General features: G+C 39.2%; 1 protein-coding gene across 7 annotated transcripts in view; it reads right to left on the bottom strand.

The window, feature by feature from the left end:
• pclob (piccolo presynaptic cytomatrix protein b) overlaps window positions 1-20,574 on the bottom strand; it is a 60,125-nt gene that overhangs the window by 31,363 nt on the left and 8,188 nt on the right. For 5 of the 7 annotated variants that reach the window (XM_013268628.3, XM_025908910.1, XM_013268629.3 and 2 more), the window contains exons 4-13: window positions 19,018-19,848; window positions 17,955-18,860; window positions 17,193-17,813; window positions 16,086-17,024; window positions 14,475-15,416; window positions 13,313-14,155; window positions 12,316-13,164; window positions 10,883-12,184; window positions 9,083-10,060; window positions 343-1,188 (exon numbers count right to left, since the gene is read on the bottom strand). In XM_013268628.3, coding sequence (XP_013124082.2) covers window positions 343-1,188; window positions 9,083-10,060; window positions 10,883-12,184; window positions 12,316-13,164; window positions 13,313-14,155; window positions 14,475-15,416; window positions 16,086-17,024; window positions 17,193-17,813; window positions 17,955-18,860; window positions 19,018-19,848 — 9,057 coding nt within the window. The remainder of the gene's footprint in view (window positions 1-342; window positions 1,189-9,082; window positions 10,061-10,882; window positions 12,185-12,315; window positions 13,165-13,312; window positions 14,156-14,474; window positions 15,417-16,085; window positions 17,025-17,192; window positions 17,814-17,954; window positions 18,861-19,017; window positions 19,849-20,574) is intronic. The other 2 variants (XM_025908912.1, XM_025908911.1) reach the window with 2 other exon arrangements.

Here is a 20,574-nt window from a genome sequence, read left to right as displayed (position 1 = left end):
AGACAGACCAACAAGCTTAACAAGATTCTGGCCTTTTGAGTTAATCAGTGTTACCAAATGGAGCTGTAATGTACAAATTTCCATATTACTCCATATACTCACAAAAATGCCATCACTGATGTGAACAACTTTAAAATTCTTATAATTTGAAAGATGAAAGACAAAGTTTTCAAGATTAGCAAAACAAGAGTTTAGAATCTGATGTGCTTTGAATATAAAAAGACATCTAATCTTATACAGGCCAAGACTAAAGAACAGAGAGAAAACCTCTTTGTTTTATTTTTTATCTCTTTTAGATAATCTAGATTTTATTTTTTTTCAATAAACAGGATAAACTCTTACTTTTCTTTTTGGAGAGACTGGTTGCGACTTAATGGTTGAGATGATGTTGGTAATTTTTTCAGCGGAGCCATCAGTAAATTCTTTGCTGTCAGTTGCTGTAACTGCATCTCCTTCCATAACCACCTGCTGCTGTTCTTTTGACTCTGGTTGCACCATAATTTGCTGCAAAGATTTTGATGAGTCTGTCAGGATGGTGCGATCATCAGTGTCTACCACCTTAATAATCCTCTCTGCAACAGACAGGTCTTGTTTTGTCTGAGCCTCTGGAATAACTTGAGCCACTGCAACCTCTGGAGTGACAGGGGGCGCAGAGACAACTGAAGCATCAGGAACTGGAAATGAAGAAGGTTCAGCTACTCCTGCTTCAAATTCAACTTCATGAAGATCAGTTTTAGACTCTTCAGTTTTGCGTAATTTTGTCGTGCTGAAATCTGTTTTTGGTACCTCTTCTTTCTTGGTAACATACGTATCTAGAACGTCAATTGTTGGTGTTACCTCTGTCAAAGGTTGCTTTAAAACCCCTTCTTTGGTGGATAAAGGTGTCGTCTCAACCTCAATATGTGTAGACGCTGCTGTAAGCGTTGTTTCCATTTTGACAGATGTTGATTCTAAATTTGCCTTTATGGCTGAAACTGTTGGTGCTGTCTCAACAGGCACGGGAGTGGGTTGTGATTTTGTGGTCTCTGACTTTGTTGAGGTGGTTTTGGGCTCTGCCTTTGTGGTTACTGGTGTGGCCTGGGTCTCTGACTTGGCAGGTGCAGGTGAAGGTTGAGGCATTTTTCCTGAGTCTCCCAGCTGTCCTGACAAAGCCCTCTGAGTTTGGCAGTTTAAACACAGCCATTCCTTCTGTAATCAAGCAAACACAACATAATTAGGAAACACATTAAGATAAAAAGTCACAATACCAACTGAGAGCTACTGTAATCAGGCTAATTATGGTCCTTATCCAAGTAATTTATTTGTTCAAAAAGATAACTGAAGCATTATGCCAGAGTTGTAAAGTCATGAATGAATCAGCTTCTTTGTCATGCTTCACACCAGTGCTTTTTATTTAGCTTCTGGACTAGTACCTGATGATATGTAAATGGATGGCCCTGCATAATGATTTCAAATCTTGAATTAGAGCCTACTTAAATAAAGTATTATACCTTGAATTATTAGTAATTATTAGTACTTGGTATTTAGCTGGGATGTCTCCACGTGTGTACCAAGGCCACAGAAAAACAGCGCTCTAAAACCAAACTAGCAGAACAAAGGAATTGTTGAGTAATTGTTTGGCTAGCCCATTGAGATGTTACACAAAAAAGGATATCTATTCTGTAATATAAATAACTGTGCCTAACTAATTATTAGCCCATTGCCTTCACTGTTTAAGAAAGAGAATTATATCGGCTCAAATGACAACAGACGAAATCTGAGCACTGACAACACTAAACTTGATAACTCATGATAATCCAACTTTGTTACATGTCAGGTGCTCATTAAAATCCTGCATTAAGATCACAGTAAATTACCCCACTGTGTGCAGAACTCAGTTTTTTTGTGCATGCATTTTTCTGTTTTCTGTTATGACGACACAGAATCTTGTGCTTTATATGTCATTTCATCCATACACATTCAAAAAAAAAAAGTCCACGGTCATAAGTAACCTGACCAGGCTGAATTAGACAGAAAGGTTATTTTTCATACAAAGTGGAGCTATTAAAGAAAAAGAAGGGCTTATGTAAGTTAAATCAGTATCAGTCTCATTTTATAAAAGTCTCGCCTCAGACTTTATTTCTTTTTAAACTGCTTTCAGAAAGACAATTTGCTGAAAATAGTGCCAAATTACTTGAATGACGCTGCTTTATGTCTTTACTGAAAAGGAAAAGCAAAAGCAAAGAAAAACAATGAATAAAAACAACAGGCACAAAACAACAAAAACCAAAATTACTTTAAGAACTCAGTTGTGTGATGTCTAGACTTTTTCCTGTTAAGTACGTTTGCAAGTAATAAAAGTTCCAAATTATGTGTTTTAGACTAAGACATGATAATTCCTGATGGTTTCACATAGACAAATATTATAGTCAATACAATACAGTTTTGGATGCTGAGTAATACCATAGCACTCTAAGTGATCTAAATTCAGTAATCAGCTATTGATGCTGAAAAAACAGACATAGATTTTTAAACTTCTTAATAAAATAATATAAACATGCTCAGTACTATTACAGTAGACCTTACATTACACATGAAAAAGCAATAGAATGCTTACCTTGCAAAAAAGCTAATCTCTTTTTATAAGGAATGCTATTACTTCAAAATATACTCCTCTGAAGACATTTCCTATCACATCTAAGCTCCATTAATGGACAGTGAAAGAGGACAAAAGCCATAAGCTGTCAATACATTAAGCACTGTGTCTGTACTAGCAACCTAGCAAACCAAATCACAGCAATGCGCCTGCCTCTGCAGAGCCAGGGAGAGCTGCTCTCATATAGGACAGGGGGGGAGTTTATAACACACACATATCCTGTGAAACACCACAAAGTTTTAATTGCTTCATCCATGGTTTAATGTATTAGACCCATACTACATATACTGTTTAGTGTATATACATTTAGGATATCATAATTATGCTAATACAGTGGTCATATATGCATAATAATGCCCATGTAATTCATAAACTAGTAACACAGTTACTTTGTTTTTTCTCTTTCATTTTACTTGTGAAACTGAGCTTTTAAATTACCCCTCTTGTTTGTATATTTTGTTCTACTAAATTGTATAATTATTGCTTGTAAATTTGCAGATCTACCACTGAAGACTGATAGCGTACATCTACTGCAAATAGAGCATGCAAGGAAGTGTTTATATTCAGAAAGTGTAGGCAGCAGTAACACTGCAAGATGAATATGATAAGCTGCATTAGCGTGTTTTGTTTCTAACTGAGAAATATTAATTGAAAACAAAATTACAGCCAGTGAGAACACATTAACATAATCTTTGCTAAATAACGCCATAAAAAATGGGGAAAAAATGCTAGACTTAGAGGAAAATCTGATACTGATGCATTCAGTTTGCCTGACAGTGAGATGTTTTTGTTCAGTGAGTCGTGATTCAGTCAGGAGGATGATAATCCTATTTGTTACCAACAGTAACAAATAATACCTCATCAGCAGAGTGTATGATGCTGATAATTGTGTTAAACACAAAATGATTTGAGTCTCAGTTTCGTGTGATCTGATGCGAGTTCAGCATCAGTGATGTTTACCTTTGAAGTTGATCAAACACTAACTACCACTAGGTTCATCTAAAACCCACATTTTGCTGAGAACAATTCATCAAGAATATATAATATATGTGGAAAAACCTTTTAAGTCTAAAGGTTAGGGTTAGTTCAAGTATTCTAATATAATCCCAACATGTCCTTCCATGCTCCACATCCTTCCCTGTCTTGCTTACAAGATGTAATCACAGCTAAGGTGGAAGATGCTCTTCTTGCCTGTGCATGCTAATCAGCAAATTCATGTCACTACCAAGGCCATTCAGAGGATAAATTAATAATCATAAACTTCCGCTCTTCCTGTTTGTTTGATCATCTTGTAGACCCATTACAATATGGTCTGATGGGAGGCAGCTGATTATCTTTATAACTAATGTATACTAAAATGAATACAATTTTTCCTGTGTATAAATACCTGTGCCATTTGTCATTTTCAAGGAGATGAAATCGCAAGTAGTCATAAGCAATCTTAACTTTAGTTTGAAGATGGATATAAAATCAGATACATTTTACAATCACTGATTACAGGAGATGTTTACAGTTGTAATATTTCTGATATTGTATTAGTCAGCATCAATTTATTAGTTACCCTCTGTGGATTGTCTTTAGTGAAGATAACTGCAAACTGAAATTAAAACATATTCACAACACAGAGGTTGTGACAAAGCTACTTGCCGACAATCTAATATGGTTCACGCCACCTTCAGGTAATAGTATTACACTGGTCTGAATCGTATTAATTGATCTTTTTCAACCAAAGTGATGAATGCATGTACTGAGAAATTGCAGGAAGAATGTGAACAAAGCAACTCAATTTTGCATTGCGTGTTAAATGGTGGACAAGGCAGCTGTGATAAACAAGTGCACCCCTCATTGCACCAGTCTAGAATCTGATAAGTCATTTAACCTCCTAATGCAAAATCTGACAGCAAGGCAGAAAAAAAAGCACTTCCGTCAACAAAAAAGACCCTATCCCTTTACATCCCCCACTAGCGCCAGTCACGGCTTCAGAGCCATGCATCAGAGCCACAGGGCTTGGAAAGTCGCCATCGTTCTTTTGTTTAATTAAATCTATTTTATGAGCAAAGAGCAGGAGCTTATAGCAGAGAGCTGTGGGAGAGACTGCTCCACACGATTAGCCTCTGAGCTGGATTATCAGACCTTGACATTGACAGCAGTAAGGAAAATAGGCTCTTGACACACAGGTATGCTGCATTAAGCTAGATCTGCTGAGCTTACGAAATCATTTCCCTGTTCAAATCATTTAAACAAAAAGATAAATAAATTATATATATCATTCAAAATGTGAGATGTTAAAATACTTTTACTGTTATTTATGTATGTTAAATAAAAACATTTGCCAGATCTCTTCTGATAACTCTCAATGGATCCTCAGTACTGTTAGTCTGTGGTAGTGTTGGGGATGAGAGGTGACTGATTCAGCAAAGAAACATTAATCAAACTGCTCCAAAGACCAAAAATGTTTCAGTCTTGCATTTTTAGACGAATGAAACAATTTTTTAATATTGTTTTAATAATGAATATTATTTGTCACTTCTTAGACACCTATCATAACTTATCGTGGTGGTGCTGAAATTTATCTTAACATAGCTAGATTCAAGGACTCACTATTTCTCGGCCTTTCTTCTGTGCTTTCCTGCTGATGTGTCGGATCTAGTAAGGTTCTTATTGATTTTCTGGCAAGCACCTTTAGCAAAGGCTATAGCTTGCTAATATACTTGGCTTCCAGCAGCCCCCACAGAGCAGGGCTTCTCATAAATCACGCCCTCTGATAATACAGAATGTTGACCTACTAATCTGTAATAAGCACAGTGACTCACTCTAAAGACAATGAAATATGCCCATGCTTTTTCCATTGTGACAACTGGTGCATCAGCAAAGTTTCATTGGATGGCAGAGTGCAGTGGGGATGAAGACTGTTGTGGGACCAGTGGTAAGAGGGTGTGCCAGCATTAGAAGGAAATGTTACAAACTAAAGCTATAAGCTACAAACACAAATAGATGAATAGAATAATATTTTTTAAAGCAATGAATAAATGCAGGCACAGAATTACTGATACAGAAACATCAGTGTTTCCAAATTCCAAATATATTTTCTATGATTCTTGTTTATAGAAAAGAATTAAAGCATCTGAACTAAAGAAGCTCTTAGAAATGATCATATATTAACATATAACCCCTAATCACTGACAGTACAGGACAGAAAACGCATCTTGAGATGATGTGGAATTTACAAGCATTTCGTTCATGTTACTTATTATTCATTTCTATATTTATATTTAGATACTTTAAGCATTAATACAATTTTTATTTATTAACTAACTCTAAACTAACTCTGTAAAATGAAATAATAACAGGTTATGTAAGTACAATTTTGAGTATTTGCTTTCTAACATAGCACCAAGGAGTTAAACTCTCTCTGTGTTTTGTAAACCAAGCCTTTCCTGTTCAGTGTTTTCATAGCTACTTTTACAACTTTAGTGCAAGTCCTTCCCTATAATTTGCAAGCCAGAGCAAAATAAATAAATAATTACATCTGCTCTCTGTTTCACTGTGTGTTAGTGAATAAGATACCAACTAACACAATAGTAAACATCATCAGTTTACCTGCTCTAACATATCATGGCTGCTCACTGTCTTTTATAGAGTTGGTGGATGTTTTTTTCTAATAGTTGGTCTTCTGATTGTCAGTGAAATGCAAAAGAAATGTGAAGGAGCAACTGAGATGCATTTACTTTGCAATGTGACATTCAGTGACTAATTCAATACACCCACCAGCGATTACTCTCGACACCTGACATAAACCAGAAACAGCCATCACACCTCCAGAAGTTTAAATTTCCATTTAAGTTCAAATTTAAGTGAAAACCATTTTTTGATGGTTGCCAAGGGTGGCACATGCACTCCAACGGTGGCCTTCTTTGATAGATGCTGGATCTTGTGACTAATTTCCATTGCTTCAACTTTCATGAATTTAAACTGGGAAACTTTTAAAGAACATTCAACAGCTTCAGTGTTTACAGACTTGTTGTTGTCACCTCTTTAATGCTGGACCGCATCGTTAAGCTTATGCATGTGAGATTTTCATACATGAAGTTATGCTGACATAATATTGAACTACCCCCCAAAAAATAATAATTTAAAAAACATTAAGTAGCCTGCTGACTGATTACTTTTTAACACCATAAAATTGGGAAATCATGCAAAAATAGCTATATATCACACAGCTCTTTCTAGAATGATTTATTTTTTTCTTCCTATTAGCTGAAATGTAGCAATTTAACATAGCAATGTCAAGGTACTCCTCTGTACCTTGACATTACTGTCGTACCTTGAGGCAACTACTGGATCTCATAGTAAACCATGGACAGTAATAATGTTGGGCTTTTGTACTGGAAAAGCTGAACAAATATTCTATTTTAAACCAGTGGTAACACAGAAAATAGAGGAATCATCATTCATACTGTCACAGCTGTCACACTCTAAGCTTTAGCTAGCAAAGCACAGCACACGTGTGCCCTACTTATCAGACAACAGTCACTCCCAGGCTTTTGATGGCATCAGCTGAAGCAGAACAGGCAAACGGAAAAAAATGAATAGACTTGCTGATAGCACTCACTTTGCCTCCTCTTCTTCCAAACATTACCTTTTGATATTTTAAAAGGGGGCTAAAACCCCCCAGATAGTAAACTGGTGAGCACACCCGTTTTGGACAAAGCAGGTCATAGGACAGCAGCAAATATGGCATCCTATCATCCTATCCAGTCATACTGAAGCTTTTTCTGTTTTCATCACATATTTGGAAGAAAGCATGTGCATTGTACACCCACAGCAGCAAACTCTGACTCACCCCCCCAGCTCCCGGAACACAATCCAAATTCAAGCTCCAGGTTATTACCATTTTGTTGTGTCAATGAAAAAAGTGACAAGTGTCAATTGCATAAATGGCACGTCATTCTAGGTTATCTGTCACTGGGAAAATGAAAGAAAAAAAAAGATTCAGGTCTGAGTGTGCCAGAACAAATTACAGCATCAACTCTTAAATCCACATCTCAGGAGATTAAAAAAAGTGGCGTGGTATTTGTTCACTTAAATTATAGTAAAGTCTAGGATTTCACAAAGAAAGAGTAGACAGCACTGCACATTTCATTCAGCTACACGTTGGATGTGTGTGGGTAAGTCACAAAGCAGGTACACGTGTATATTCATGTCACCAAAACGAAGAGGAAATTGTTGAATTACATGGAGCCACGGCTGCGTGTGAGATGGCCTGATAAGAAATGTCTGCTCTTCTGATGTACTGCACTGTGTTTTGCTGGACTTAATCTGTTTCAACTCTACTTATTGGCATATCACAGGGCTTTGCCATCTCAAATCTCTCATGGGGGTTGGAGATTCCCTGGACCCTGGTCTCCTATGGCAGTAGATCCCATCTCGCTAATGCGGTTGCACAACCGTCAATCACTTTAATACATTTTCAGTGCTCCCGGCCAGCTGAAGCACTCTCCTCATGAGCAGTTATGTAATAACCCTGGCATCTTCCGTGGAGAGAGAGCCACAGCAGTTAGACAGAGTGTAGTTTTAGTATGCTTTGTTTTACATGGTAAGTATTCCAAACACTAAGACATAATAAACTGAATGGACACAGACAGCAGTCTGAAAATACATATAAATTGAAGTTCTCATTAAATTCTAGCTGCTGTGACACTTTCATCTAATATTCTACTACACTTGTATTTTATTTTCTTTGTCAAGAAAATCAAACAACAGAGCAAAATGCTGCCTCGGGTGTGCTCTATTTTCAGAAGGAATAAAAGGCTTTATGACAGTCAGTCTCTTAGTTTTTCCACCCTTTACAACAGAAAGGAATATTGCTCAGAGTAAAAATGTGCTAAAAGATGTTGGTGCAGCCTGAACACTCCAAACCAATATTTAATAGCACAAGAAACACCACATAAACAGAAAGTGTAGTAAGGAATACGAACTTACTGTACTGATAAATCACAGCATTAGGACTACCAAACACTTGTAACGTCTTTAACATGCTCAGGTGTCTCAGATGCATTGCCAAAAAGTGAGAGTTCTTAGATTTTACGCAACTTTTACATGAAAGCCAACAATGTGCCTGACCAAAACTTTTGTACTGGAACCATTTGTTTTATATCAAATAAGAAGCCACTGTAATAAATTATATTGAAAAGTGTGCAAATGGAGCAACATGGCCACTTCACTATCACTGTGGTGCTCTTACTCATGTTTGGCTCCCCAATGGAAACACTGAATATTAAAATAAGGTGCTTTTGTCACATTAATGCAAAAAGACATGATCATGATAATTATCACTCCTGCCAGTTGAACACAAGGCATATCAGCTGACAAAAAACCTCAATTTTTTTTCTGTAAATTGTAACTGAAACATTAATATGTGTATTCAAGAGTATTTTTTGTACTTACTACTGCTGTATGAGGCATGGGGTTAAATCCACAAAGATTGCAGACAATGTTCTTGCATTCAGTACAGGTGTTGTAATTGGGTGGCTCCTTCGTTCCCACATTGAGTTTGACCTTACAGAGCAGACAGGTTGACAGACCTTCTTTAGGAGCAACCTGAAGCACTTTGTCCTGTGCTAATGGAGTAGCTTTGGCCTGTTGAAGTGGCTCTGATGTCTTTGTTGCCAGTGGTTTACTATCCTTTGCTAGGGGCATCTTAGGAGAAACCGGAGGTGTAGGTTTAGGGCTGACACTTGTTGTAGTGGACATCTTGCGTGAAGTAGGTGGTGTAACTTTAGGTTCATCCTGAACTGCCGAGGTTATCAATGTAGATGCAGAACTTAAAATTGATGAACCAAAACCAAACATCTTCCCAGTCACTGACTCAGCAGGCTTTGGAGCAGTAGGTTTAGGGGCACCAAAGCCAAAGAAACCACCAGACTCCTGTTTCGCTGGTTGAGCTGGTGGTGGGGCAGGCTTGGGAGACTGGGTCAATGGTTTTGATGGCTGTTGTGGTAGTTTGCCAGCTTCTTGTTTTGCAAGACCTGACTTTACTTCTGGCTTTGTAGGTTGTGAAATCTGTCCTTGCGGAGGTTTTTCCACAAGCTTTGGCTGGCTAGCCACATCCCGAGCATGTCCTTGTGCCTTTTCCACAGAATCTTGCTGTGCTTTGTCCATCCTTTGGACTGCAGCTGGCACTGGAGCCTCACCTTTGAGAATTTCTTTTTTGGGTTGAACTATTTGAGTAGCCTCTTTTCGGACATCTGCATACTCTGCAGGTTTCTCCTTCTGGACTAATGTCGGTCTGTCCTTCTGTTCAGAGCGAGGAGGTGTAGAAACCTTGCTTGGCATGGGCTGGGGTTTCACTACAGTAGGTTCAATGGCTTCAGATACTCCAAGGGCTCTCTGCATCTGGCAGTTTAAACAAAGCCATTCCTTTACCTGGAAAAAGTGTAAATGAAAGCATAAATCACAGTCAAATAAAAAAAAACAAAACAGTGTTCTTAAATCACATGAAGGCGCAATGATTTTAAAGCACAAAGAATATCCAATGCTATCAAGGTTACTAATGTAACATGCATATATTCAAAGGGGATTCATTCATACAAACAAATCATGATCATTGTAAAATAAAATGTGTTTAATTTCTCAAACTGTTTTACCAGTGTAATGTAGTTTTTATTTTCTTTTTAATGTAATTTTAATAAGGCATAACTATAACAAAAATCAGAGGCAAACTTTTTTTTCAAACAATAGGAACTGTGAGAGCTCCTGTATTGGTTTAAAAGCTTTTCTATAATGCCCAGCTTTGTTACTTTTTAAAATTTTTGACTCGCAGTAGCGTAGCTTTTATCAACTCAATCTGACAGTTCTTCTCCAAATGTAAGTTTCAAAAGTTACGGTCTCAAATTGGGGTATGCAACATGTTTTTGATGTCACTTGAAATATAAAACATTTATATTTTAACAAATTATTTCTCAAATTTGGTGTTCAAATTCTTCCTATAATTTGTGCACTTTACTGGAGATAAATGGCAAAAATTAAGCCAATTCAGGCAATTTATTACCAATAATTTAGATTAAGTCTTTAGATTTAGATTAAATTTAGATTAACATCAGTTAAATATTTAATAAAGCTGTTATGGCTGGATTGTTTTGTAAATCAAGTAATACTTGATTTAGTAGGTCTACCGGACCCACAATAATTGAGTAACAAAAATATGAAAACTACAAAAAGGGCAACCATAAATGGAAAGTTGCATACCTTTGAATCATCTGGTACTGGATTAAAGCCACACTGATTGCAGACAGTTGTCTTGCATTCTGTGCAAGTGTTGAAGTTACGAGGATCTGTGGAGCCCACTGTAAGTTTCACCTTACAGAGTGGGCAGACAGACTGATCTGCTTTTGAAGCACCTTGGGTGTCTATTGGCACCTTGGGGGGCTCTGATGGAGCTTTGTCCACTTTGGCTTGAACTGTTGAAGGAGTCTTATCCTGCTGTGGTTTCTCTGTTTTCTTCTCCTCCGTTTTCTGGACAGGCGGTGGTTTGGTGTCCTTTGCAGGTAATGTTTTAGGAGAGGCTGGTGGTGTAGTTTTAGGAGTGACACTGGCTGTGGTGGAGATTTTACGTGGTGTTGGTGGTGTAGTTTTAGGAGTGACACTGGCTGTGGTGGACATTTTACGTGGTGTTGGTGGTGTAGTTTTAGGAGTGACACTGGCTGTGGTGGACATTTTACGTGGCGTTGGTGGTGTAGCTTTAGGCTCATCTTGAACAGCTGATGTTATTAAATTGGATGCAGAGCTTAAGAACGATGACCCAAAGCCAAACATCTTTCCTGTCACTGACTCAGCAGATTTTCCAGCAGCAGGCTGTGTTTTAGGACTGCCAAAACCAAAAAAGCCTCCTGATTCCTGTTTTGCAGGCTGAACAGGTGATGGAGCAGATTTAGCTGGAGGGGTCGCAGCTTTTGGAGGCTGTTGTGGGGGTGGCTTTCTTGCTTCTTGGTCTGATGGAAGAGGAGACTTAGCTAAAGAAGCTGCAGCTTTTGGAGGCTGTTGTGGGGGTGGCTTTCTTGCTTCTTGGTCTGATGGAAGAGGAGACTTAGCTAAAGAAGCTGCAGCTTTTGGAGGCTGTTGAAGGGGTGCCTTTTCTGTCTTTGAATCAGGGGGAGCGGCAGGCTGAATTTTTGGAGTTTGTTGCTGGGGTGTGCCTGGCTGTCCCTTGGGAGTCTCTGCAGAAGGCTTTTGCGAAACATCAGTCTTTATGATAGTGGATGAAATAGTTTTATCAGGCAGTGAAGCAGCTTTTGGAGCAACCTCCTTAGTTAGGTCAATATTGACAGGGGAGACAGTTTCTTTGGTTGCAGGAATGCTAACAAGGTCACCTTTGGGTACATCTGGCTTAGAAACATCTTTCTGAGAAGCTGTCAAGATGTCTGTCTTCTGTGTGCTGACAGGGACCTCTTTGCTTGGTGAAGGTTGTGGTTTTATCATCGGTAGGCCTGGAGGTTCAGAGGCTCCAAGTGCTCTCTGCATCTGGCAGTTGAGACATAGCCATTCCTTTACCTGTAAAAAAAAACCCACACATGAGTTCTGTCAATCTCTCTCTCTCTCTCTCTCTCTCTCCCAAGCAAATTCAAACCAATACTAGAACTATGTCTAAATAGGCATTCCACATTGATAAAACATTTAATTACCTCTGTTACATTTGGCATAGGACTAAATCCACACTTGTTGCACACAGTGGTCTTGCAGTCAGTGCAGGTGTTGTAGTTTGGAACATTTTTGGAGTCCATGTTGAGATCTGCTTTACAAAGTGGACAAGTAGAGTGAGCCCCTTTGGGAGCAGCTTCTGGTTTTGCAGACTCTATTGGGGTTTTACCCACTATTGTCTGCTCTGATAGAGGAGCCTTGACTGGCTGAGGTTGCTTCTCTTCCAGTTGTGGTTTCTGAGCAACAACTTGGTGTGATTCTTTGCTTAGGGGTTGTTTTTGCTGTAATTGATCAGAGGATATAATCAGTTGTTCAGCTGTTTTCTGAAGTGTTTCAACTTTATCCTTTTCCTTTTCTGCATCTTCTTTAGGTAGAGGAAAACTTGGTGTGAGATCACTTTTCTTCTTAGCTGAAGTTTCAGCATCAGTGGTAACAGGTGCACCTTGGGAAGGCAGTTGTCTTTCTTCGCTTGGAGGTGCAGTGATGGCTTGAACATCCTTGGCAGGCAATGAACTAACTTTCTCCTCTTTTGCTTCAGCTGAAACAGTAGCTGGGGTGTCTTTTGCAGGTGGAACGATGTCTGGAGTTCGATGTATGATATCCATTTTCTCTGCTGGAGCCTCTGGTTTTGGACTTTCTTTCTGAATTTTCTCTAATCCGTCTGTTTTTTGTGTGGGAATAATATCTTTCGTTTTAGTCTCAGAGACATCTTTTTGCGCAGGTGTGGATGCTTTGCTGGGTGATGCCTGAGGTTTCATCAGTGGAGGCTGTACTGATTCAGCTGCTGTGAGGGCTCGTTGCATCTGGCAAGTCAGACACAACCACTCCTTCATCTACAAGGAAAAGCATATTATTTTGAGTAAGTGTGTCTTTAAGAACTAAATTTTTTAAATAAAAGCATAAATCACCACAGTTAAGAAAACATAACATATATATTATACATAACATACATTTTAATAAGTACATTTTTGGTTTATTTACCTCTGTTTCATTTGGTGTTGGGTTAAATCCACACTGGTTACAGACAGTTTTCTTGCATTCAGTACAGACATTGTAGTTAGGCAGATCCTTAGACCCTATGTTGAGCCCAGCCTTACAAAGTGGACAGGTGGACGGGCCTTGTTTGACGGTGGTTTGGGAGGCGTCACCTGTTTTTGGAGGTTCTGATGGAGCCTTGTCAACTTTGGCTGAGACTAATGGTTGTGTCTGGATCAGCTGGGGTTGTTCAGCCTTGGTTTTCTCCTTGGTAGCAGGGGATTTGATCTCTTTTGCAGGGGATATCTTGGGAGAAACTGGTGGAGTCTTAGGCTGGTCCTGAACAGCTGAGGTAATCAAAGTGGATGCAGAACTGAAAATAGAGGAACCAAAGCCAAACATTTTCCCTGTCACAGACTCTGCCTGCTTTTCAGCATCAGGTTGAGATTTACCACTGCCAAATCCAAGGAAGCCTCCCGATTCTTTTGGTGGTGGTGGAGTGGCATTACTCAGCTTACGTTCAGGCTGCCTGATTTGGTCTGGTGATTTGTTAGGAGCTGATGTTTTCTGGGGCTTCTGTTGTATTTTCTGAGAAGAAACCGGGCTGGCCTGTTTGTGAACCTCTGACTTGACATTAGTCTCAGATGTAGCAGGCTGTGCCGTTACGGATAGTTTCCTCTGAGGTGACTGCTGTGCTGATGACACCTTCTTTTCAGGTTCAGCTGGGCTGGTGACATCTTTCTTTTGGGGTTTTGCAGGTGTCTGAGAGTTCACTGAAATTACTGATGGAGGCTCTGTTACTCCTAGAGCCCGCTGCATCTGGCAGGTAAGACATAACCACTCCTTTGCCTGAAACAAAATTAAATAAAATTAAAAATTATATACACACACATACTGGTGATACATTAGGTGATCTATTTATAAATACTGATTGTTTCATCATTATTAAACTAGTTATTTTTATTTTAGTGTACTTTTCCAATGCTGTAATACATCTAGTAATACATAGTATTTTTTCATTATTTAATATTCCTTAATCCCAAATGAATATTCCTTGAAATCCTGAAATCTAGGTCAACAAGAAACATTTCAAAAGTATAAGCTCTGCTGATATTAGTTAAATACAAAGTGTCAATAATAACATGTTTTGTTTTCTTCTTAGTCTTACCCCAGTTCCGTCTGGCATAGGGTTAAATCCACACTGGTTGCACACAGTGTTTTTGCATTCAGTGCAGGTATTGTAGTTGGGCAGATCCTTGGAACCAGTGTTAAGTTTGACCTTACAGAGTGGGCAGGTAGACTGATCTGGCTTGACAGCTGCTTGGGAAGCTGCTGCCTTTGCAGTTTCTGATGGCACCTGTCTTGATGCTGGTGTTTTGGTCTGCAGGGATGGCTCAGTTAACTTCTGCTGCTCCAGCTTCTGGGAAGCAGGGGGCTTCATCACTTCTGCTTTTGACTGGATTGATGGTGGACCCTTTACCTGCTCTGGTTGATCAGATTTCGTCTCCTGTTCTGGTTTCTTTACAGTGGGAGATTTGGTTTCCCTTGCAGGAGACATCTTAGGTGAAACTGGTGGAGTAGTTTTTGGCTGGTCCCGAACAGCTGAGGTTATCAAAGTAGAGGCAGAACTGAAGATTGAAGAACTAAAGCCTAACATTTTTCCACTCACTGACTCTGCAGACTTTGCAGCTTCAGGTTGAGGCTTAGGACCAGCAAAGCCAAAGAAGCCTCCCGACTCTTGCTGTGTTGCTGCTGTGGCATTACTTTGCTTACGTCCAGGTTGGGTTACCTGATCTGGGACTTTTTCAGGAGCTGTTTTCACTTTTTCTTCTGATGTTTTACGTTCAGGTGCTGGGCTAGCCTGTTTCACAGATGCTGTTGATTGTTTTCTTTGTGGGGAGACTGCTTCTGAGGTTTGCTTTTGTTCAGCTGTGTCTGGACTGTCCTTTGTTTGAGGAGTAGTCAATTTTGAAGATTCCTTCAACTGGACTGTAGCAGGTAAAGAAACTTTATTGGGTGACATTTGTGACTTTAGTGACGGAGGTCCAGTAAGCTCAGAAGCTCCTACTGCTCTTTTCATCTGACAATTAAGACACAGCCACTCTTTTACCTAAAATATAATAGACACTTGGTTAAGTGATGCTTTAAAACTACAGATTATATCATCAAATGTATACATTATGCATCAAAACAAATTCATCAAACCTCTACTTAAATATAGTTTAATACCACAGATGACACATCTACAAATAAATTGCATTAAAAAGCAACTTTTAATGATTGAATGAATTCAAAAGGCGGGTACCAAAGAATAAAGTCACCTACACAGTATATGGCCAAAAGTGAAATAGGATTATTATATTACCTCTGCTCCTGAGATAGAGCATTGGATAATGGCTTGAAAAATGTTTTAACTTCTCTTTATAAGACATCATCACTATATCTTTTAATCCTATTAGCCATTTATATTAAATTTTATAAGAATTATCATCTGATTTATTAATTCTGACAAAAGGCATATTTTCAGCTCACAGTGGCATTGACTTTTGATAACTAGTAGTAGTAGTAGTGTTTAGTGTTTGGCTCAAATTTTTTTAAAAATCACATGGAGTGTTTAAGATGTTTTCAAGTCTGACATGCACAGATATGCACACAGATGACCACAAAAACATGCCTGTGACTATAACTGCTGCCAGCATGGTGGTATTTGATTATTTTGACACTACAGGCAATGTGGAAAACGGACAATATTTTTTAAATCTTGTATTCATGTACTTACCTCTCCTATTGGCATGGGATTAAATCCACATTGGTTGCAGACAATGTTCTTGCACTCAGTGCAGGTGTTATAGTTAGGTGGGTCCTTGGAGCCTATGTTAACCTCAGCCTTACACAGCGGACATGTTGTCTGGCCTGCATTAGGAGCCATATGAGACACTTTTGCTACTTGTGGTGGAGCTTTATCATCTTTGCTCTGATGGGATTCATCTGGTTTCTTCTTTTGTTCTGGCTTCTGAGGAAGAGTTTTGGGCTCCCTTGCTGGTGACATCTTGGGAGAAACTGTTGGTGTACTTTTTGGAGAACTCTTGGACGCAGCAGACATCTTCGGAGAGACTTGTGCTGGCGCAGACATTTTTCGAGAGCTTGGTGGTGTGGTCCGTGATTCGTCTTGAACTGCAGATGATATCAAAGTGGATGCTGAGCTGAAAATGGAAGATCCAAAGCCAAACATCTTTCCACTGATGGATTCTGTTGTTTTTGAAGTATCAGTTACGATTTTACCACCCAAGCCTAGTGGGTTTCCAGACTCCTCTTGTGTGACTGTGGTAACCTTACTCTGTTTTAATCCAGGTTGACTTGCCTGGTCAGTTGGTTTCTCAGGGCCTGATGCAACTGAAATATCAAGAGGCTTTTTCTCACCAGGAGTTGGGCTAGGATGTCTTTCACTTTCGGGTCCTTTAGCCTCCTTAGATGAAGGTGCTACTGCTGTGGACTGTGTCTTTTGAAGTATGTCAGCCCCTGGAGTCTCCATCTTAGGAGCTGCATCTGATTTTATTTCCTTTTTAGTTTCCACTTGATCAGTAACTATTGCTTTCTGATGTACAGCAGATGGAGACATTTTTTTATCTCCATGGAGATGTTTCACAGGAGGCCCTGTGGGTTCAGCTGCACTAAGAGCTCTCTGCATCTGACAGTTCAGACATAACCATTCCTTTACCTGTAAAGACAAAGTATATTTTATTAAAATATGAAGCATTTAAAATAATATTAACATATAAATTAATGTTGTAATAATAATTTAATTACAGATCTATATATGTAATTTTTGCCGTGTATTTTATTGAAGTTTTATTAAAGTAAAATGAGTAATTAGAGCTTCTCTTACCTCTGACACATTTGGCACTGGATTGAATCCACACTGGTTACACACAGTGTTCTTGCATTCAGTGCATTTGCTGTAGTTTGGCGGTTCCTTTGAGCCAAAGTTGAGTTTCATCTTACAGAGTGGACAGGTAGATTGGCCTGCCTTTGGAAGAGCTGGTGAAGCTGGCTCTTTCTCTACTTTGGCTTGTATTAGGGGAGAGGTCTTGGCTTCTTGAACTTGCACAGGCTTCTTCTCCTGCTCCTGCTTCTGAACAAATGGTGATTCACTAGCCTTTGAGACAGGAATCTTAGGAGAAACTGGTGGTGTCTTTTTGGATTCATCTTGGACAGCTGAGTTTATTAAAGTCGAAGCAGAACTGAAGATGGAGGAACCAAAGCCAAACATTTTTCCACCCCGTGATTCACCAGGCTTAGTAGAATCTGACGGAGGTGTGGAACGGCCAAATCCAAAGAAAGCTCCAGACTCCTCTTGTGTAGTCGATGTAATACTACTCTTTTTGATTTCAGTTGGATTTCTCTGTTCAGGTGGTTTCTGAGGTCCTGTCTTTTGGCTCTGCGGTGGCTTTTCTGGTTGCTCTGCTGGTTTTTTCATCTGACAGTTGAGACATAACCACACCTTCCCCTATATTAAAGCAAGGAAAATTTTATTAAGATATAGATCAGGGTCATTTTAATGCAATAGAATATGTTATTATTAAACGAAGTTCATTGACAAACATTTATATATGTAATATGTATAGGTGATTGTTCTTCTTTTTCTTACCTCCTTAACATTTGGCATAGGATTAAATCCACATTGGTTGCAGACAGTGTTTTTGCACTCAGTACAGGTGTTGTAGTTGGGAGGGTCTTTAGAACCCACATTGAGTTCTAGTTTACAGACAGGACAAGTTGACTGGCCTGTCTTAGAAACGACAGGCAATGCAGGTGCTGTCTTGGATGGCCCTGCAGGAGGTTTGTCTGCTTTTGGCTGTACTGATGGTGAACCTTTGTCTTTTTGTTGTTGCTCTGATGTTTTCTCCTGTACTGGTTTCTTGACAGCGGGAGACTTGGAGTCACTTGCAGAAGACATCTTAGGAGACACTGGAGGTGTCTTTTTGGATTCATCTTGGACAGCTGAGTTTATTAAAGTTGATGCAGAACTGAAGATGGAGCTACCAAAGCCAAACATTTTTCCACCAAGTGATTCAGGGGTCTTTGCAGAATCAGGTTGGGTTGTGGAACTGCCAAAGCCAAAGAATGATCCAGATTCCCCTTGTATCGATGCTATACTACCCCTTTTAGATCCCGGTTGATTTATCTGATCTGTTGGTTTCTGAGGACCTGTCTTCAAGCTTTGCTGTGCATTTTTCTGACCAGAAGCTGGACTGGCTTGCCTCTGACTTTCAGATCCTTTCACATCTTCAGTCTTTGCCAGCTGTTCTCCTGGCTTTTGCACTTTCCGCTGAGGTGAGCTTGATGGAGAGGGCTCCTTTAATTTAGATTCAGCAGATGTCACATTGTCTTTCTTTTGAAGTTTATCCACTGGGAGAGTTTCCATCTTTAGGGCACTGTCTTGTCCAGTGACTTTACTTGGTGAAGCCTGTATTTTCATCATGGGAGTTCCTGGAGGTTCTGATGCTCCCAGTGCTCTCTGCATCTGACAGTTGAGACATAGCCACTCCTTCACCTATAATGGAGCAAAAATATTTAAAAATTCAATCAGTAGTGCTGCAGAATACATTTTAATGTTAAGACATTTTAAAGTGACAACAATAAAATAGACATAATGTCACAGTTATTGTTCAAATAAATTGTTATATTCTACATAATTCTTCTTAACTTACCTCCTTAACATTTGGCATAGGATTAAATCCACACTGGTTGCAGACAGTGTTTTTGCACTCAGTACAAGTATTATAGTTGGGAGGATCTTTAGAGCCCACATTAAGTTCTAGTTTACAGAGAGGACAGGTAGACTGGCCTGCCTTGGAAACAACTGGTGAAGCTGATGCTTTCTTTGGTTGCTCTGATGATGGCTTGTCTGCTTTTGGCTGTACTGGTGGTGAGCCCTTGGCTTTCTGTAGTTCTTCTGTTTTTTTGGCCTCTTCCAGCTTCTTGACTGGAAGAGGAGATTTAGAAGTGGGGGGTTTAGAATCCTTTGCAGCAGACATCTTGGGAGAAACAGGTGGTGTACTTTTAGGTTCATCTTGAACAGCTGTGGTAATCAAAGTAGATGCAGAGTTGAAAATGGAGGAACCAAAACCAAACATTTTCCCTGTCACTGAATCTGCAGGCTTTGCAGTATCAGGCTGAGTTTTAGCACCACCAAAACCAAAGAGGCCTCCGGACTCTTGCTGTGCAGTTTTAGTGGTGCTTTCCTGCTTTCCTGCAGTTTGATTCATCTGCTGCGGTTGTGTCTTCTTGCTCTCCTGAGATACTGTCTGACCAGGAGCTGGGCTGACTGCCTTTTGACTGTCTGGTTCTTTAGTCTTTGCTGGCTGTGGTGCTGATGTTGGTACTTTTCTCTGGGGAGAGCCTGGTGCATTAGTCTTCTGTGGTGTAGGCTGTGCGGGAGTAGTCTTTTTGAAAGATTTGCCCAAAGATGTATCAATTTGAGGTTCAATTCCTCCAGCAGCCCGTTTCACCTGGCAGTTTAGACATAGCCACTCCTTCCCCTTAAAAGAACAGCATAAAATACATTATAAATATATTAATCCTAAAAACACAAAAACAGTCTTATGGGAAAAAAAACACAAAAAGAGAAAAGAACCATATAAATACAGATGCGCAAAAATCACTACAGTAAGCAAGAACTGTGTTGGTCCAAATATCAGCTTAAGATTGGGATAGTACTTTATGGTGCTATTTGTAGCACCAAATATTTACATGAGACAATGTAATGTATTTTAACTGTATCCAAATAAATTTGGTTTCCAACTAAATAGTTGGAAATAGTGCGGCAAGACAAAAGCTTAAAGAAGGATTAATCACCAATAACTATTTGCTTAACTTACAAATTAAAATGCTGAGAGCAATAATGATAGTATTATTTTAGTTTAAGGCAGTATCACAATAGGCAACCTGACACAGTAGGTACTTTTGTCATTTACCCGCAAAGGCGTTACTATGATTCAATTCAATTCAATTTTATTTATATAGCGCCAAATCACAACAAAAGTCGCCTCAAGGCGCTTTATATTGTACAGTAGATAGCACAATAATAAATACAGAGAAAAACCCAACAATCATATGACCCCCTATGAGCAAGCACTTTGGCGACAGTGATGTATTTTGAAAACACCTTTAAAAGTAAATGTCTTTGTCCAAAATCCAAGAACAGGAACTTGCACAGTATGAATGTGAAAAAGCAACAACACTGTTCAAGCATTACTGAGCATTTT

This window comes from Oreochromis niloticus, linkage group LG7 (genome assembly GCF_001858045.2).
Source record: "Oreochromis niloticus isolate F11D_XX linkage group LG7, O_niloticus_UMD_NMBU, whole genome shotgun sequence".
NCBI classification, from domain to species: domain Eukaryota; kingdom Metazoa; phylum Chordata; class Actinopteri; order Cichliformes; family Cichlidae; genus Oreochromis; species Oreochromis niloticus.
Note: the sequence above shows the minus strand (reverse complement) of the source record. Positions and strands in the feature narration are given on the sequence as shown.